The sequence below is a fragment of the Dromaius novaehollandiae genome, chromosome Z, assembly GCF_036370855.1.
Source record: "Dromaius novaehollandiae isolate bDroNov1 chromosome Z, bDroNov1.hap1, whole genome shotgun sequence".
Classification (NCBI taxonomy): domain Eukaryota; kingdom Metazoa; phylum Chordata; class Aves; order Casuariiformes; family Dromaiidae; genus Dromaius; species Dromaius novaehollandiae.
In genome coordinates this window covers 20,151,732-20,169,698 of record NC_088132.1, presented here as the reverse complement: position 1 = coordinate 20,169,698, position 17,967 = coordinate 20,151,732, and the positions used below count along the sequence as shown (strand labels likewise).

General features: G+C 38.8%; 1 protein-coding gene across 15 annotated transcripts in view; it reads left to right on the top strand.

Moving 5' to 3' along the window:
- Positions 1–17,967, top strand: part of MPDZ (multiple PDZ domain crumbs cell polarity complex component) — a 98,113-nt gene that overhangs the window by 14,448 nt on the left and 65,698 nt on the right. For 13 of the 15 annotated variants that reach the window (XM_064501570.1, XM_064501568.1, XM_064501581.1 and 10 more), the window contains 8 exons: positions 2,955–3,176; positions 4,138–4,277; positions 6,277–6,490; positions 8,502–8,630; positions 9,841–10,044; positions 13,172–13,286; positions 15,573–15,661; positions 17,196–17,391. In XM_064501570.1, the coding sequence (XP_064357640.1) occupies positions 2,955–3,176; positions 4,138–4,277; positions 6,277–6,490; positions 8,502–8,630; positions 9,841–10,044; positions 13,172–13,286; positions 15,573–15,661; positions 17,196–17,391 (1,309 nt within the window). The remainder of the gene's footprint in view (positions 1–2,954; positions 3,177–4,137; positions 4,278–6,276; positions 6,491–8,501; positions 8,631–9,840; positions 10,045–13,171; positions 13,287–15,572; positions 15,662–17,195; positions 17,392–17,967) is intronic. The other 2 variants (XM_064501577.1, XM_064501575.1) reach the window with 2 other exon arrangements.

The window sequence follows — 17,967 nt, the reverse complement described above, 5'->3', positions numbered from 1 at the left end:
AGGAATTTGGGGGGAGGGGGAGGGGCAGGGGGCCTTCTACAAAGGGACTTTTCGGTTAATTCCTCACTCTCCACCTCCCCCTGCAGGATTTTCATGGTCCCTGAGTTATTACTTTTGTTATCGATATTACTGGTGTTGACCTTTTTGTTGCTCAGCACACCCAAACATCAGATGAAATATTGCCTCATTTTGCGTGTGATCTTAAAAGGCGGTAACTCAAAGCCTAAAATGCAGAAGCACTAGGAATTTGTTCTTTTGAATGCTGAGATCTAAAAATGCTGATTCTGTTCCTCTAAATGCTGATATACTGCAGACATGAGTGGAACAGTTTCTTTTTTATTAAAAACATCTTAAACAGCTACATGTAAGCAGTATTTGATTGCATTTAGCATCTAACTGTGTGTCTGTAGCATAAGTTTTATCATACTCTGTGGTATCAGTGAATTTTATTTTTGTCTAATGCCAAATTATGTCAATATTGCAGATGTTACATACAGTAAAGAGAAAGCCAATCAAGGCAAATTAACATAAGCCAAATTATAGAACAAAGCAATATTCTTTCATGCAGTACTTACATAATCACAGTGCTGTGAAGCACTTTCGTGATGGAATTATAGTGATTTTATTACTGCCAAGTAGTGCAATTTATATGTTATGAAAAATATTTTTTGCAACCACAAGAGCATCATCTTTCTAAGATTTCCACTTGTGGTTTATTTTTCCCTCCGGAATGACCTATACTTGTGTGATTAGCAGTAATACACACCAGTTCTTCTCAACTTTTCCCTGCTAGGAGCTTGTATTTGGGGAGTGGGAGCGGTGGTGAAGAAAAAGAAGAGAGGGGTCATGACCTTTCCATTTCCAGTTGATATGGGAATTCTGAATTCCTGCCTTTGGGTTCATTATAAATGTCATTATAAAATAGCAATGTTTTGAAAGTGTGTGTGTGTTTGGGGAGAGAAGGGAAGATTAATTCTAAAATATATGTTTTGCACAAACAGATATGCAGCACTTTATTCTGTTAACATTTTGATCACAAATCAGAAGCCAGTTCATGTGAGGTAGGATTTCCATACTAAGCATGTCCTCCCTTGAACATTTAACTCTGTTTCCTTAAAAACAGATGTAATCCGAATGAAGTGCCACTATCAATTACTACAGAAGACCTAGTATTTCACACTGCATTCTAGATATGCCATAGTCAGAGTTTTACTGGAAATTTGAGATGAAGCTTTTTAAAGGTCTGATTAAACTGCTGTAGATTGGAGAGTTCATTTTCCTATTATATGAAGTGTGCAGCATTTCTTTTCAGTGATATTTCAGCTAGCATGCAAACCTTGGCAAGCGGGGTGGTTCAGTGCTGTTTTCTGCAGTGAGCACAATGATTTAGAAAAGGAATATCTCTCCTTGACTTTATAACGTCCGTGCTACCAGATCCATGTAGAACGGCCTTTGAGTGCACATTAGAACGAGGTTGGGTTTGAGCCTCAAAGGCCACTTCAGCATGCCTTGGAAGTGTAAAAAGATGACTCATCTGAAATATTACCCAAGTGATTCCTCAGGAATATGGACAAAAGAACAAGATCGCTGTGTGATGGAAATCACGGAGATCAAAACGTGCTGTTTTTCCTCTTTCCAATTTTTTATGGCAGAGCAGGGCTAGGTGCTACTGTGTATTGAATTCTTTTCTTTCTAGTCTCTTTTTTTTCAGACAGTTTGTAAAATAGGTTTTCACCTATTAGGTTGGGATGTTTCCCAGGCAGATATTCAAAAAATGACATTTATTCTATTATGTTTTTGTAAAGCACCCAGACTGAGAAAGAATTGTGTGAACACCATAGTGACTTTTTCATGACAGCAGTTTTAGCAGAATGATTTGATTAATTTAACAGAAGGACATATTTAAAAAGTTGAAACTGATGCAGTAGTCATTTTAAAAAATGGAGTTTAGAAAGTAATTTAAAAAATAGTTATGGATTTTGAATTTTTTTTGTTCATTTTTGAAACTTAAAAATAAGAGTTTGAGGAAAGAGAACTCCTATCTTCTGTACTGAAGTATGGAAAGCTGGAATTTTTGCACTGTAGAACTATTAAAAGTATTTAGTGCCACACTGTTGTAGTCTTAAATTGAAATTATTGTGCCAGGCAAATATGAAACAGATTGGTGTGAAGTAAAATAGTTCTTGTTGGTAGGCAACAAGCGGGTGGGACAACAGACCTCTGCTTCCCCTGAGGTTTATTCATTTGTATAAAGCAGCATCTCCCTTCTCCCGTTCCCAGCCACTCCATTAGATGGGTCAGCAGAGTCCTGGCTGGAAATGGGCAGTTAACTATGGCTGAGCAGGTTGGAGATTTTTTCTTACTTTATTTTCCGCTGTGAGAAAAGGCTGTCTGTCTAAAGGCAGGGTTGTGATTTTTCAAATCATCCTGGTGATTTTAGACTGTTTAGTAATTTTGTGTTTAAGTATTGAGCCCGTGCAGAGATTCACAGCGGCAGCCTTAGAGTATAGTCATGCAGAAATCCTGATCAGTGAAATTTTAAAGGGCGCTTTGTTTTCTGTAGAATTGGTGAGGTTCCTCCAATATCATTTTTTCATTGCAAATTAATTGATAAATTTATCTTTAAAAATCTGGGTTCTGTTGAAGCAGCTTGTGCAGACTTTTTTACCACTACCTAAAGCAATACTTCAGGCTGCTGTCCTCATATGGACAAAAGAATTCTAGGCAGAGCGCAGAAAAAAAATTTATATTATTTCCATCAATTTGTTTCATATATTATGCTGATAATTTGAAACCTTACATCAATTATAAATGAACAAAACATTCTTTTAAAAATTTATAATATTGAGATACTAAATATTTTTAACAAACAGTTGGCTAACCATGATACTGTTTGATCAGTAGGATGAGTTTGTCTGTGGCTGTAAATCTATACTGTTACCACTCTTTTTCAGGTAAATATTACACCTTCCATACATACCACTAGTGAGTTCCCCCAGCTTCTCCATCATGGTGTGAGTGTTGGTTCCTCACCACATAATGAGTCCTATTTATTGGCTCAGCAGAACGGCAGCACAGCTAACGCGCTGGAAGCGTCGATGAAATCCGTCACTCCTCAGATTAATGGGAAATCCTCTAGCGATGACTTTGAGCAGCTGATCAGAAATATGTCCCAGGTAACTGTGTCTTCTGGTAACCGTGAAATGTGAATTACTGTTTATCTGGTAGATTAAAATACATGTCTACTTATTTTAAGGGTATTGAGTTATTAAGCAAACCTCAACTCTTTTGCTATATGAAACAAAATTAGCCTTTAAATTTAAGGAACAATTGCTAAAGGAGAACACGGTCTTGGGAGAATAGCCTTGACATTGTCACTGCCTAGTTAGTGTCCTTAGCTGGTCATCTCAGGTCTGCACACCGTGTGCAGTATGTGTCCTTCTGTGCTCGTGTGTAGGACAGCCGTCCCGTCCCGCGTGAGGGGACTGTCTGTCATAGCATGCTCTTGAATGCATAACTAATGAAAACCTTGTTTTGATATTTGATTTCAAATAAGATGGAAAATTCCTTTTTGGCCTTATTGTGCATTGTTCTGTAATCTTACAAGTATTTCCTGTGGTAGGCCAAAATCGTGTGCAAGTCCCTCAGTTCTTGGGGCTGACTTTGGCCCAGAGCGTATTCCAGCTTTTTTCTAGTTAAGCTGTAAAAGATGATGGAAGCCTTCTGCCATTCTCCTGGAAAGCCTTCTACGCAGTCCTGTATTTTCCCTCTTTCTGAAATTCATCCTGTTATTTCGAGTTCTGCTTCAAAGCTGTGCTGTACCCTCTGAAAATGTATAGACTTAGGAATCCTGCTTTAGCCACTGCTGAGCTCAGACTTTTGTATGAAACTATTTTTCCTAATATTCTCTTCTTCAGGGCTGCAATAATTTTTATTTCTCAAATGTTTTGTATTTTCAGCTTCTATATCACAGTGAGAAATCAGAACTGAACAACTGTGTTTCAGTTATTAGCTTGTTTAGCCTTCTGCAGCTGTAGCAGTCAAACTGAAACTCATTTACCAAGCTGTTTACCACACTCTCATGCTACTTTTCAACATTTTTAATATTTATACCCTTTTCTTTCTTCTGCTGAACAGGGTCGTCTTGTTGAGACCATTGAGCTTATTAAACCTTTAAGCGGTGGTCTGGGCTTCAGTGTTGTGGGCCTGAAGAGTGAAAACAGGGGAGAACTAGGAATATTTGTTCAGGAAATCCAGGAGGGAAGTGTGGCACATAGGTAAGATTACTAATGCAGTATTTCCCTATACCAAGTATTAACTTGACACTGTAGTTTTATTGTTGTTTTTATGGCACAAGGATGTATTCTCTGTTAGTCTAAGCCATAGCTCTAGCAGATTTAAAATTACTCATTACTGCAATTTTTGTAACATTGGAACAGAGAAGCATATGATCTGTGCTTGAATTTTCCTCAGATGTAGTTCCTCTGTGGTAGGCTTATGGTATCTTGCTCTCAAGAGGGGAAACAGGGAAGTTGCAGTTGTGAGCAATATAGATTTTGACACCATTGATTACACTGCTAAATAATTTAGTGCAAAAAAATCCAATGTAGTCAATCACATTGTTTGTGGGGTAGGGTGCCACTGAGCACGTGTCAGAAATGCAGTGTTTAAGTCAAGCAATGCTTGATCTAAGTCCTTAGACTCTTAAAAAAGCTGACGTTACCAGAAACTCAGCAGTAATAATAGCTTGCTGAAAGTACCTTTTAGAGTTTAATCGTGATCCCACAAGTCCTGTTGAAAAAAAAGGATTTTTGCTGTAAGAATAGCCTGTGGCAGCAAGCAAACTCAGTGGTGAGCGGCAGCAATGCTGGTCCATCGTAGACTGATGGTTGTGTTGCTCTGTAGTGTATGACTGCGCATGGATTTGCTGACCAGGCCCCTGGTGGCCATTAGAGCTCACATGTGGTGTCATCGGCACATCGTGCAGGGGCCGAGGCACCGTCTCCATGCGTCTGCAGTAGGGAACAGTTTTCTGGTGACTTGGGTCTGAACGGTGTCATTTTAAGAGTGCAGAGCATGGCTTACACAGTTAATTCACTTAAAGAAAAGTAGCTTGCTGTATGTCATTATGATATATTTTAATTTGCCTGAAGCACCCTTTCATTTCTTGGGTTTTTATTCCCCCTTCAAATGGTGTTTGCTTTTGCTCCCCTTATTTCATAGAGAACGCATCTATGGATATCTATCTATATCTGCATTGAGGCATATCTATACCAAATCAAATCTTGGCTCACTGGCGAGAGCAGAACTGTTGAACAAATGCTACAGGCTGCATCAATAATAAATCTAGAACAATAATAAATCTAGAGCACTCAGAAAAATGGTTCAAATTCAGAAGCAAAATATTGCGGCTTGAAGCTAGATAGCATTTTTTCTGAATGCTGTTGAGTATTTTGGCTCCTGTACTATAGATGCACACAAAAGCCGGTATGATAGGCATTAGTGTTTTTGTTGCTGGCCTTTGTTTCGTCAAGCATTGCTGCATAGGGATTCTGAGGATGTGACCTTCAGAGTCTTTGCTTATTTGTTGTAAAAGCAGTAGAAGCAGGGGAGAAGACAGAGGGTAACTCATCTGTTTGGGCCTCATACACTTCCTTTGAAGTAGGTCTGGGGAAAGGCTCAGTATGTGATTTTTACAGTAGTGCTTCCTTTATCAGTGAGTGAAGAATGGTTTTATAATTTATTCAGCTTTCTTTTTTTTTAATTTAGAAAGGATCTGTTTTTTTTATTATTATTATTTGATTTTGTGCAAAACAAAATTAGCTTCCCTAACATCTTGATGAAAGTGTGTTCCACTCTGCGGTTTGATGAATATTCAGAATGGGTGCACTGAACAAAGTAAAGCACTTGGTCTGTGAAGCAAGAGGCTCAAAGTCGAGAATAAACATAAGTTCCTAGGCTATGGTTGGGAGCAACTGAGATCTAATATGCTTAGTCTCGGATGGGGATACAGGGAGAAGAAAGCTAGCTCAGGGGGTAGCAGCCAGGGGAGAGTGGCAGTGGGATTAGCTTCAAAGGAGGCGATCACCAGGGTGCCACTGCAGCTCCTTGTAGCAGAACTGCAGGGAGAGATTAAAAAGTGGGGAAAATAGAGAACCGGATATTAAAAATACTGGAAAATTGTCAAAGTATTATAATTTCTGTGGGAATGCTTTTTGTTTTTTTCTTATTTGTTTGTTTTGTTGTCCTCCTTCCCTCTTTATACATATGTGACAGAGATGGAAAGCTGAAGGAAGCAGATCAAATCCTTGCTATTAACGGACAAGCCCTTGATCAGACAATTACGCATCAACAAGCTATCAGCATCCTACAGAAAGCAAAAGATAATGTCCAGCTAGTTGTGGCCAGGGGCACTTTCCCTCAGCTGATCAGTCCTGTAGTTTCCCGATCTCCATCTGCCGCTAGCACAGTTTCAGCCCATTCCAACCCGGTGAGTATACCCCAAATGTGTCTGTGTTCAGTTCTGGGCATGTATGTGCTTATCGTGTCTAGTATTTTGAGACGTTTCTGTACCTTGTGTGTGCATTTCCTTCACAATCCTTGACCATTTTTCTTCTGTATATCTGTGTTGTACCTTTTTCCGTGCAAATAATGGAAAATATTTAGGCTTGCTGAGGAGATCTCGACCTTGGCCATCTTCCTTTTCCCTTCTGCCAAACTCTAGGTATCCACCAATGCAAATAGAGCACGTTTGTCTTCCATTATAAAGTTTTATTTGGAGATAGTAGGAAACAGCATCTTTTTCTCTCTTTCCCCTCTGCTTGGGCAAACAGAAATTTCTGAAGCATTGCAGTCTAATCTGCACCACCAGCTGAACAGGTGCTTCTTTGTTTGTTCCTCTGTTGTCTTTTAGCAGTGGAGCTCAAATAAAGCAACAGAGAGAGCCATCAAAATGCCATGTGTGGGGAGCACACTTCAGGACCCACAGAAAGCAGCTCTGCTGCAGTTCCTTTCTTTTGAAAGATGTAGTATTTCTAGGTACGGAAAAGATGGTTCAAAACCAAGGTGGTATCAACTGCACATTTCTCTTGATCTGTTTTTCATGTAATGGACCATGTATTTTTGCTTGCCCTAGGATGGAATGGCCTGTCTTCTGTTCCTGTAGGAACAAACATCTGACTCTTCAGAAATCTGTGGCTTTTCTTTAAGGGAATCTGAAATCAGTGTTATACAGTACGATGTCTTGAAAAAGCAACTATTTTATTGTTTATTTTAACCACTAGTGTAAAATATTTAGTGAAATTCAGAATGATTATTTTATTCTGTATGCAGATTTATACATATAAAATGGCTTAAAACTTCTTGCCAGCACATGGAAAGGCCTGCTTTCTTCCCAAGTTCCTGTTACATACTTCTTTCTCAATCTGATCACCTCCATTTTCTCTGTATAGCATACGTTTCTTGAAAAAGTTCTTTTTGAACCTACCACAGTTCCTCCTGTTGCCTGCCTGCCTGCCTGCCTGCCTTCCTTCCTTTTCACTGTGTTTTTTTTTTCCTTTTTTTTTTTTTAAGTGCATGCCTTTCCCTTATGGTCTCTTAGGTTTCAAATACTGATGGAAAGCAGCATATCCTGAGCTGTGCTTTTTCCTTCTGGCTTTTCTTTTTAGTCATCAGTTTATGCTAAGACTATGGATACCCAAACAAGTACCTCAGGGCTTTGAATATGCAGTACCTTGATTAGTTCAATATATCTACTTATATGTAAGGTGCTACCTGGCAGAGTAGCTGGTGCACTTTTAAATTTTAGATTAGTTTATGATGTGATTTGTCCTTACACTAGAAGCAGTCCTGTGAGCACTACAGTAATCAGTTCAGTACCATGGAGCAGGAACTACCATTTGTGTTCTTTCAGGGCAGTTGCTCTTCTGTCACAAAATGAAGCCTACCACCAGAATTATTTCATTCTAATACTGTCAACATCAGATAATCCCCAAATCTTTGTCTGCTACACAGGAGGCAATTTTGCAAACATATATCTCATAATATCTAGTGCTGCTTTCAGACTTAATTCCACTTGTGAATTGGGCTTATGCTTTCTTTTGTGCGTTGTTATAGTAGCCAGTTTGAACATGCACATATCTGAATTTTCAGTCTTGTGAGAATTCCTTTAAGCAGTACTTCTGTCACTGATCCCAGTGGGCCATTAAGATGGACAGTCCTAGGCTGCTTCATAAATTTATTCAGCAATCGGGTTCTTAAAAGGCAAGACCCACTGTTCAGCTCCAGTTTTTACCACAGAAATTCCAACTGCGAAGGCATGAACAATTTATTATGTTAAAAACTATGTACTCTTATTCCTAATGCTAATTGTTAAAAAGGTCTCATGTTCCCACCCTCTTCTTATTCTAAAACCTACCTGGGGAATAAGAGAAGATGTTTTGTCAAGTTTTAATACATATGACCTTAATTTAATGATTTGCAAACATACTTATTCATTTTAGGTTCACTGGCAGCATGTGGAGACCATTGAGTTGGTGAATGATGGCTCTGGTTTGGGATTTGGAATAGTGGGAGGAAAGTCAACCGGAGTGATAGTTAAAACCATCCTCCCAGGAGGGGTCGCTGATCAGGTAAATTCAACCCAACCTAGCATTTGTCAGTCAGTACAGTGTGAAGTTATTATTTATCTCTCTAATGCTGTTGAGCAACAGTAACTTTTCTCCTCACAAGTGTAAGAAAGGGAGCAAGGGTTTATCTCAGTAAAGGTGTGTTTAGTGCATGAGGTCTGCACTTGTAAATGCAAAAGCTGGATTAGGTTTTAAATCCCTTTTTCAGACCGGTTACAGTATACCTGTTTTGTGCAGGTGCATGTACACTCCTGTATCCGACCCTGATATCCTGGTCCTAGTCCAGGAGAGGGACTGAGCAGCGACTGTCTCTGTTCCTGCCTGGGGGGCTCACACCAAGTGAGTTGGGTCAGCCCAGTCCATTCCAAGCTCATCTGGTGAATAAGTGTCTGTACAGCACTGTCTGTGCTGCTGCTGCTGCCGAAGGGCACCTCTGCCGTAGTGCAGGTCAGGGGCTGAACAGGCACTGAGACCAGTCAGCCTTGTATCTGCAGGAACTGTGCCTCCAAGAAAGGGCTTCGAGAGGCGTTGACAGAGCCAGTGAGCAGAAAGATGGATTCATTTTCCATGCTTGGCACTTCAGTAGCTTTCATATAGGCTAATTCCCATGAAGCATTTTTATTGTTTAAAAAATAAAACAAATGTGAAAATAAAAATAAATCAATAGGAGAATAAGCCAGTATAAAGCAATATCAGTAACCAGATCACAGCAAGTGTGAAATGCATTTATGCATTTTGTTCTGAAGATATGGCTAATCACAAGGACAGATTTTTAAATAAAAGCATGAAGCTTCAGTGTACTTTTATATGCACTCACTCGGAAGTGTGTTTGGAGATGAAACCTGAAATTCTCTAATGTACTTATATATTTTTTAAATATCAACAAATAGTAACCATAATTGGAAGCATTTTTTTCATGCTCAGGTGCATGTCTGCTTGAAAAGGGATTTGTCCTCAATATTTCTGTGGAAGTCTGTAGTAAAATTAGTAAGCGCTATGGTAACCTATTTTTCTTCTGCATGCTATCAGGATATTGAAGTGACATTGAAAAATTAAAGTTACTTAGCCATATCTTAAAAGTGACTACAGCCATGTAGTAGTTTTCTAATGAAACTACTTTTCTGATTTTTCTGTGATATACCTGAGGAGGGAAGTGGCAGGATGTTACAGATTTTTTTCATGGTTTTTGTAACTCACTGGTTACTTCCTCCAGCATGGCAGATTATGCAGTGGAGACCACATCTTGAAAATTGGTGACACAGACCTGGCTGGAATGAGCAGTGAGCAGGTGGCCCAAGTCCTGAGACAGTGTGGAAATCGAGTGAAACTGGTAATTGCAAGAGGTCCTATCGAGGATCCACCTCCACCAGCAGTCCCTCCAGGTACACCAGTACCGACCTCCACACCAGAGAAAGAGGTAAGTACCAGCAAATGTTCTTAACTTGTGGCAAACTTTTACTTCAAACTCTTTCTTTTTTATTTTTTTTAATTGCTGTTGGAATACCTTGCACATGTGTGTTCCTCTAGAGCCAGTATTTTCATTCCCACTAGCAGTGTTTTCAGCCTGTGGACCGGGACAATTTACATGCCATCAGTCACAGTGCACTGAATACATCCTTGAAGCCTTTCAGGATCCAGGCTTGGAGACAGAAATGTGATCCAAATGACTTCTGGGTTGATTAATTCATTAACTCACTTCTGATTATGCAGAAGTACTTTGGGAACAACAGAAACCAATCTTTGCTTTAGACGGAGCAAGCTGGCTCTGCAGCACTTCTCTGCCTGCCCGTCCTTTTCCTCTCCAGGAGCACTTTTCATTCCCATATCATTGCAGCCATCAATCAGACAGCTCCTCCCTCTGCCAACGAGCTCACAGATGCTGCTTCTTTCCAACGTCATCTGGCATTGCTCGTTTGCTAGTCATCTTCCAAAAAACCAGTCCGCCAGCTGCTACCCTTATTCCCCTGCCGATGGCTGCACTTGCTCTGCTCTGTTACTCTCCAGACTCGTCGTGACTCCATCAGCCACTTTGAAAGTGCTGTAAACGTCATAATGTTTACTAAAGTTAAAGCCACTACAAAATAGGTCATTGGTGTGTGTTTACAGCAAAGTCTAGTTTTGGAAAAGTGAGGAACAGTGGTGTTTTGTCATAGGTCATTGGTGTGTGTTTACAGCAAAGTCTAGTTTTGGAAAAGTGAGGAACAGTGGTGTTTTGTCGTATGTAGTTATGACCAGATATGTTTAAGTGTTCTGAATGCATGAAATAAGTTAATGAGAGAAGAAAGAGGTGGTTGCTTTTGGGTCTAACATAGATTCAGTTTATGCCCTACAATGAATTTTTTCACTTTAGTTTTCCTGTTTTCCTCCCAGATAGAAGTTGCTTTTCAGATAAGTCACTTAAAAGAAGTCTTCTCTAACAGTTCCTTGCATGATTACATCTTTTTACATCTATCCATTTTAGTGGTTTCTATGGTAAAGGGCAAAATAAGCAGACATAATCATCCCTTCTGTTTTGGCTATAAGTTGGACTAAGAAGGTTAATCTTAGCATACACACTGAGTCTTTTCTGAGCGAATGAGAGGAGGGATTGGGATTTTTGTGTTTGTACAGCACTCAGAGGCATGAGGGCCTGGCTGTATTTTTGATAGAGAGATCAATAAAATGAAAATTATTTATCTGTAAAGTAGTTGTCTCAGAAGAGAAGCTGAATTTGATAATTTCATCTGTACTCATTTCTTCAGTATCTGTCTTTCCACGGTTTTGTGGTGTGACGTTGAATGCCATGTCTGCGGTTTCAGGAGCACGGGTGGAATTTCCAGGGCTGAGGGCTCAAATGTCCCAGGGAACCAAAACCAACGTCTTTGCCCCCTTCCTCTCCATTTCCGTCCTTTTCAATACACATCTCCTGGCAGGAGGCAGGCTGTTTTTAAGTAGCTGCCTCTGCCTGCAGAAAGTCTTATTCTTGGAGGGAGCACTCAGTGAATGATGCTGCTGCAGCCTCATTAATTGGGGTCTGGGTATTAAACATCAGTGGGGTGGAGATGGTGATGGGCGCAACTCGGTCTGCCTGTTCCTTCCTGGCAAATACAGGATGGGTGAAAATGTCACAGTGCTTCAGGCTATCAGTGGGAGCAGAGGAACAGGCACTCCTCCTCGGGTCCCCGGAGGTCCCTATCCTGTAACGATTCATGAGGTCATGGAAATAGGAGCAGGTTTTAAGTAGCATTATCTGTGGCCAGAATAATTCTGTATTATGGAGCGGAGATGTAGTTAAAGCTGTAGAATTTTATTTTCCTGTTGTTGGGCTGTGTTTCTGGATGGAGTTATTGTGATAAAGAACTGAGATTAAGTTCTCATTTAGCAAGTAGTGTCACAGTTCTCCTGGAGTCTTTCTTTTTTTTTCTGCGTGCACATACCCATATAGTTGTCCAAGCGAGTTTAGTTAGTGTCTATCTGTTTGCCATATCATCAGTTTAAACAAATATGCTACTATTTGTCATGGAGAAGAGACTAGATAAAATAGGGGTATAGAGAAGGATCTTAATAGGTTTGTACTGTATATATGAATTCTGATTTCAAATGTGTGTTGAAGTTTGTTTAAATACAGTGACATTGAAACCCTAAATGTGTACTCATGTATTGACACATATCAACTATGGAACTATCCATTTTAGACAACTGGAGGATGAATATTTTTGAAAAAAAAGTTTTTAAAGTAGTGAAGTTAGATTCTTTGAGTTTTTTTTTTTTCTTTTAATATGAAAGCAATATTGTTGAAATGGGGTTTTAATATGCACTATCCTATGGTAATCAAACCACTTTCATTAGAAATAAATAAGTGAATTCGTTACCACAGAAGTTCTTTGTTACAGAAATTCAGAGGACTGTCGTGGGTGTTAGTAGTGATTGTCAGTATGTAACTAGCTGGAAGTGTAATTGCTGCTTTCTAAGACAGAAATTTTAACTCCTTCTAAAAACAGGAAGCATGGTTGTTTCAATAGAAATAGCTTTCATTATATTTCAAACTTGGTGTGCATAGGAAAAATTTAGCTAGAGTTACTGAGCAGAAGTTTAAACAAATAGACTACAAAATGTAATCTGGATGGTTCTTTTATTAACACAACAGTCTGTAAAGCTGGTACTGAGGAAGTTCCAGAACTGAAGCGAGCTACAAGTTATAGCATAACTTTATAACACAACATGTTATAACATAACATTTAAGCATGGGTTATATAACTTTCTATAGGTGACAGTCAGTGTTCAATTTGTTCAGGTTTCACCAGTCATTTTAGTTATGAAATAGTGATTTTACAGGCTAGAGGGTTAGTACCCCAGGGGCAGTGAGGACGGGAGGGCATGACTCAAATTGCATTGTTATCTATGTGTAATATATCTGCTGAATGCCAGAAAAAAGAGCAGAAGCAAATTTGCTGCTTTCTTGGTAACATTTGTGTTTAATGTTATATTTTAGTGTTAATGACGTCAAAGAATGTGGTGGACTTTCAAAAGAAAAGTTTCCTTTCTAATCACTCTTTTCTTATTAGGCAGAGGCTTCTGTTGACAACTGTGAAGATGGAGAGAAGTTTAATGTGGAACTCACTAAAAACATGCAAGGTTTAGGAATAACTATTGCTGGTTACATCGGAGACAAAACCTCAGGTAAAGTTAGACTCCTAGGGCTTGCTTCACATTCTGTTGCTTAGAGTGGTCTACTTGCACTACAGACTTAGTTTGAGATTTTGTATAGCATCTCTGAAAAAAACCTTGATCCGCTAAAACTTTTCTAAGGCTTGTAACCAAAAAAAAAAAAAAAAAAAGTGTTTTCTTGTGGGAAGTATGAGATTCAGATTGCAAACAATAAATATTCATTAGAAAATCCCTCCTCAAAGTCTTACCATGTTTTTAAAATTCTGTCTTAGCTGAAGCTTGTCATAGGTAAACATTTCTAAAGTAGACTGAGGCAGCCACTTTTATTAGGACTGACTGGGCTTTTTAAATCACATTTTCATTTTGAAACGCTCTTATAAGATAATACATTAATATTTGGAGCAGTTGAGCAGTTCTAGGAGAGCTTTTTTCTTCTCTCTCTTTTTTTTTTTTTTTTCCCCAAGCAGTGGGTGTAATGGTGCTTGCAGATGAAGAATTCCTCACAGTGACCTCTGAATAGAATAGAGCGCAATGTTGTTAGCTGACCCCTTCATCTATTGGAGATTTACGTTACTGTATTTGGGAGGCCACCAGTAGATTAATTTAAATAAATGAATGCATCAGTGGTCATGTGCAGTTCCTTGTTTTTACCCATATTTCAACTGTATTTTTCAGAGAAATTATTCAGAACTCTTAGGCCTCCTTGTTTGGCAAATACAATACTGCCATGAAAGACTGATTGTGTCCTAACACTTCACAAACAGCTGCTGCTATGACTCTTACTCGTATATTTAATTTTAGAAAAAAATATGGATAAGTATATCCGACATCATTGGTGGTTTATGGACATAACCTGTTGGCTTTGAGAAGCTGGACTAAACTTTAATGGTCTGTTAACTTAGCCTCCATAGGATGAGTGGTCAGAATTTATGTAATTCTACTTTTTAGCATCTTTGAGTAAAGCATTAAAAGGCAAATTAAATTGTAGAATGTGCGATAGATTTGATATGTTATTTTAGCTGATCTAATATTGGAGTATCACTAATCCAGATTTTAAATTATTTTGCTGCACACAACTATATTAAAAAAACTTCCTGCCTTTGGAACTGATTGAGCATCTCAATTTTACAACTTAACACCTAGTTAAGGAATTACTGTGTTATCACAGAAGCAGCAATAAAACTACTGGACAAAGAGATCTGCAACTCAATCTTTCTTCACCTTGGCTTATAGCAACTTGTCATATTACCCTGTAGCTGTTACAGGATATAAAGACACTGGGAAATTAGGAAGACCAGCCATTTGATTATTCACAAAATTTGGGAACACAGCAAATTAAGAAAAAAGCAAAAGAGACAAATGTAAAATGTTTTGCAAGGAAAAATGTAGTGATGCCATGGCTTAAATATATTTGCTTTCTTACTCTTCAAAAGTTAAGTCTAGTCATTAGAGCAAAACACAGATGCCTCACTGCTGACTTTTATCATATTGCGGCTGGTTAGAAGATGAGTATTAGGTCTGCTAAGGCATTGAGGTGTCCTGAGAGCTGCTGAAAACATTTTTAGTAGATTATCTTCCCATCAGAAGTTATTTGTTCAACTAAAATGGATTTCTTTTTGTAAAGTGTCGCTTCCGCAGGTGCTTCGTATATCTGACCTTCTCCCCTATTCAGAATCAATGGTTGCCTAAAACAGAAACCTTTGTTACTGCTGTGTTTTTTCTTTTTTTTTTTTTCTTTAATTGGATCAAATGCTGGCTTATAGCTATAGTTAAAAGCTCATTCAATATACATTGTAATCCTGCTTTCTTAGTAGTTCCTGCATTTGGTTATCCAAACATTCATTTTCTTGTGCAGATGTAGAAAATATAATGATTTTAACAGGAGAGTGATAAATAGTCGCTAGTGTGCTCAAACTGAATTTTCTCTCCCATTAGTTATAAATCAGATCAAGAATTAGAGATACATTTTTTTGTCAATGTTGGTTTCAAGATTTAGATTAAATTAAACTAGAATTTTTGTTGTTCTTTTGCTGCAGAAAATGGGATCGAGGTTGTTAAATTTTGAGTAAAATATGGTAGTGTGAGCTGATATTAATCAGGCTCATCCTTTTGAAAAATAGTAATACATCTGTTTCAGTTTAAGCGTACTTTCTTATTAATTCCTTATCTCACTTGGAGATTGTGTTTTCTTTCTTTCTCTCCCTTTGGCTCATGTCCTTAGAATGAGATTGTTGCATTATTTGAATTATTTCCATAATAAATTAGTTAATTTAATTCTCTCTGTTTTCTTCATCCCAGAACCTTCTGGTATCTTTGTGAAAAGCATTACGAAAGGCAGTGCTGTTGAACATGATGGTAGAATCCATGTTGGAGATCAAATTATAGTTGTAAGTAAACACAGAAAGGAGGCTGACACAGCTGTCTTGGTCATGTATGAAATCACTTGCCTGCAGAAAGCTCTACTTTTTAAAGTTGCAAAATAAGGCTCATATAATACTTCTTCAAAGCATTTGAGATTGGCCTTTAAATGAGAAGTCCTTTCTTTCATCTAAGTATTCGATCACATTATCTTTTGGATTATGCTATCTGTGCAGCACTGTTTCTTAAAGAAGTCTGTGCATGTGTGTGTGTCTTAGTAGTATGAGCTTTTTAGAATGCTTAGGAAAGGCAAAGCATGGTTTGACGCAAATTAAGCAACTGTTTTCAAAATAATTTTTAAAAGTATGTCACTAAAGTTTTGATGCATAGAAAATATTTGTCAATATTAGGAAAAAATGCATAAAAATGTACGTCTGTTTTGTGGTGAAAATCGAGACATAAATTTGGGGACCACTTTTTTGTCGCTGTCTCAGGTGTGACCCCTCACTTGTGTGAAGGAAGCACTTAAAAGTGCTTGCTGTTTGTCTAAATACATATGTGCCTGCATGTGCTTAGCTGGAAATATGTTTAGTTTTTATAATGATTTAAATGCTGAGTACAAACTGAAATAGAATGTTGCTAATTTTGACTTCCGCTGCTGTGGCAGAAGGAAAAAAATGATTTGAGTTGACCTAATACATAAGAACAATAAACATTTTTTTAAAATGTTTTGCTTAAGTATGACGGAAAAGAATAAATAATACTAGCTCATTTTATATTATTTTATATTCAGAAGAGCACTGGAGTTGGAAGAAGTTCAGAGGAAGGCAACAAAACGATTAAGGGCCTGGAGAGATTGATTCTTCATACAGGAAGGATTAAAATGATGGGACATGTGTATTGTGTAGACAGACTCAAACAGCAGCTGGGGTTAGGGGAGAGATCATTGTTAGGCATATTTGAGAAATTATAGTCACCAAGGGGTGAAAAGGAGAAGGAATGAGGTAATTTGGGGTTTGCAGAGGAAAGGAGAATGGAAAGGTCTGTATACTAGGAGTAATCAGATGAAATTGAACAACACCAGGTTAGGTCTGAGATTCAGAAAATAAAATTGAGTTATTAGATAATGGAATAGCTTCGAACAGAAGAGGTCAAAAATTCTGTTGCTTAAATTATTTAAAAAAACTGGCCAGAAATAACATCTGGACAGATGAGACAGTGATTGGGAAATTGGACTTCATTGTGGACAGTAACAGACTTCACTAATCTGAGATTACCTGACTCCAGGACATCTGTGCCAGGTATTTCTGGTTGTTACCATGAGTGGATGTGTCCCTCATCGCCCCCGCCACCCTTGCCACTTATCCAGGTGGTTTCAGCCTTTCTGCCCGGAGCGGGGACGGCTGGGGCGGGGAGTGGGCGCTGCGTGGGCTCTGCCCTCTGGCACCGTGACGAGCAGACTGCCTGGCACCACCACGCTTCCCAGCACCAAAGGAAAAAAGTGACTGTGCCTACATTCTGTGGGTCATGTCTTGCTGGCTAATGATCTGCTTAATCCTGCAGGTGGATGGAACAAATCTTCAGGGTTTTACTAACCAGCAAGCGGTTGACGTTTTGCGGCACACAGGACAAACCGTTCGGCTCACTTTGATCAGAAGAGGGCTTAAGCAGGAAAATCATGCTCAGCCCCAGGAGGACTTCAGTGCTGCTGTTGAAAAGGACTTACTGCTCCAAATGATGGATAGTGGCACAGCCAAGGGTAATTAAAATGGCCTTTGCTTCAAAGTTTGCATGAAGTAGTTTTCTTCCCAGTTACAAACTGGAAGTAATGGGCCAGGTTCATTCTGAGTAGCTATTCCTGATGGCAGAGCTGTTTTATGGGTGTACACAGTTCAGAAGCCATTGGCCAACAGTGGGTTTGCAAATGGTGAGATGAGACTAGTGATTTTTCAGTGGAATTCCTTAACCTTATATTGTGTGTTGAAACCCATACATCATACCTTTCAAATCAGTGTGTTCAAATATCCACACACATACTGGATGTATAAACAGATTTTTTCAGCTACTTATGTCATAGATTGACGTCAATAGAGGTATATCACAGGTCACAGATTAAGCCATAATCACCCCCTCACACAAGATTTTGAAAGACAAAGTAGCGTGTTCCCTGTATGGCATCCTGTTGTGCCTACGTTCAGCAGAAATTGTGAAGGAAATGCTCAAAAAATGCTGTTTCTCCTGCCTAAAGGCGTTCAAGCCAGGTGACAGCCAGCAACATACCTAACAAAACTGTTGTAATAGAACAGGCTTTCTAAAAGTGTAAAGTCTGTCAAGT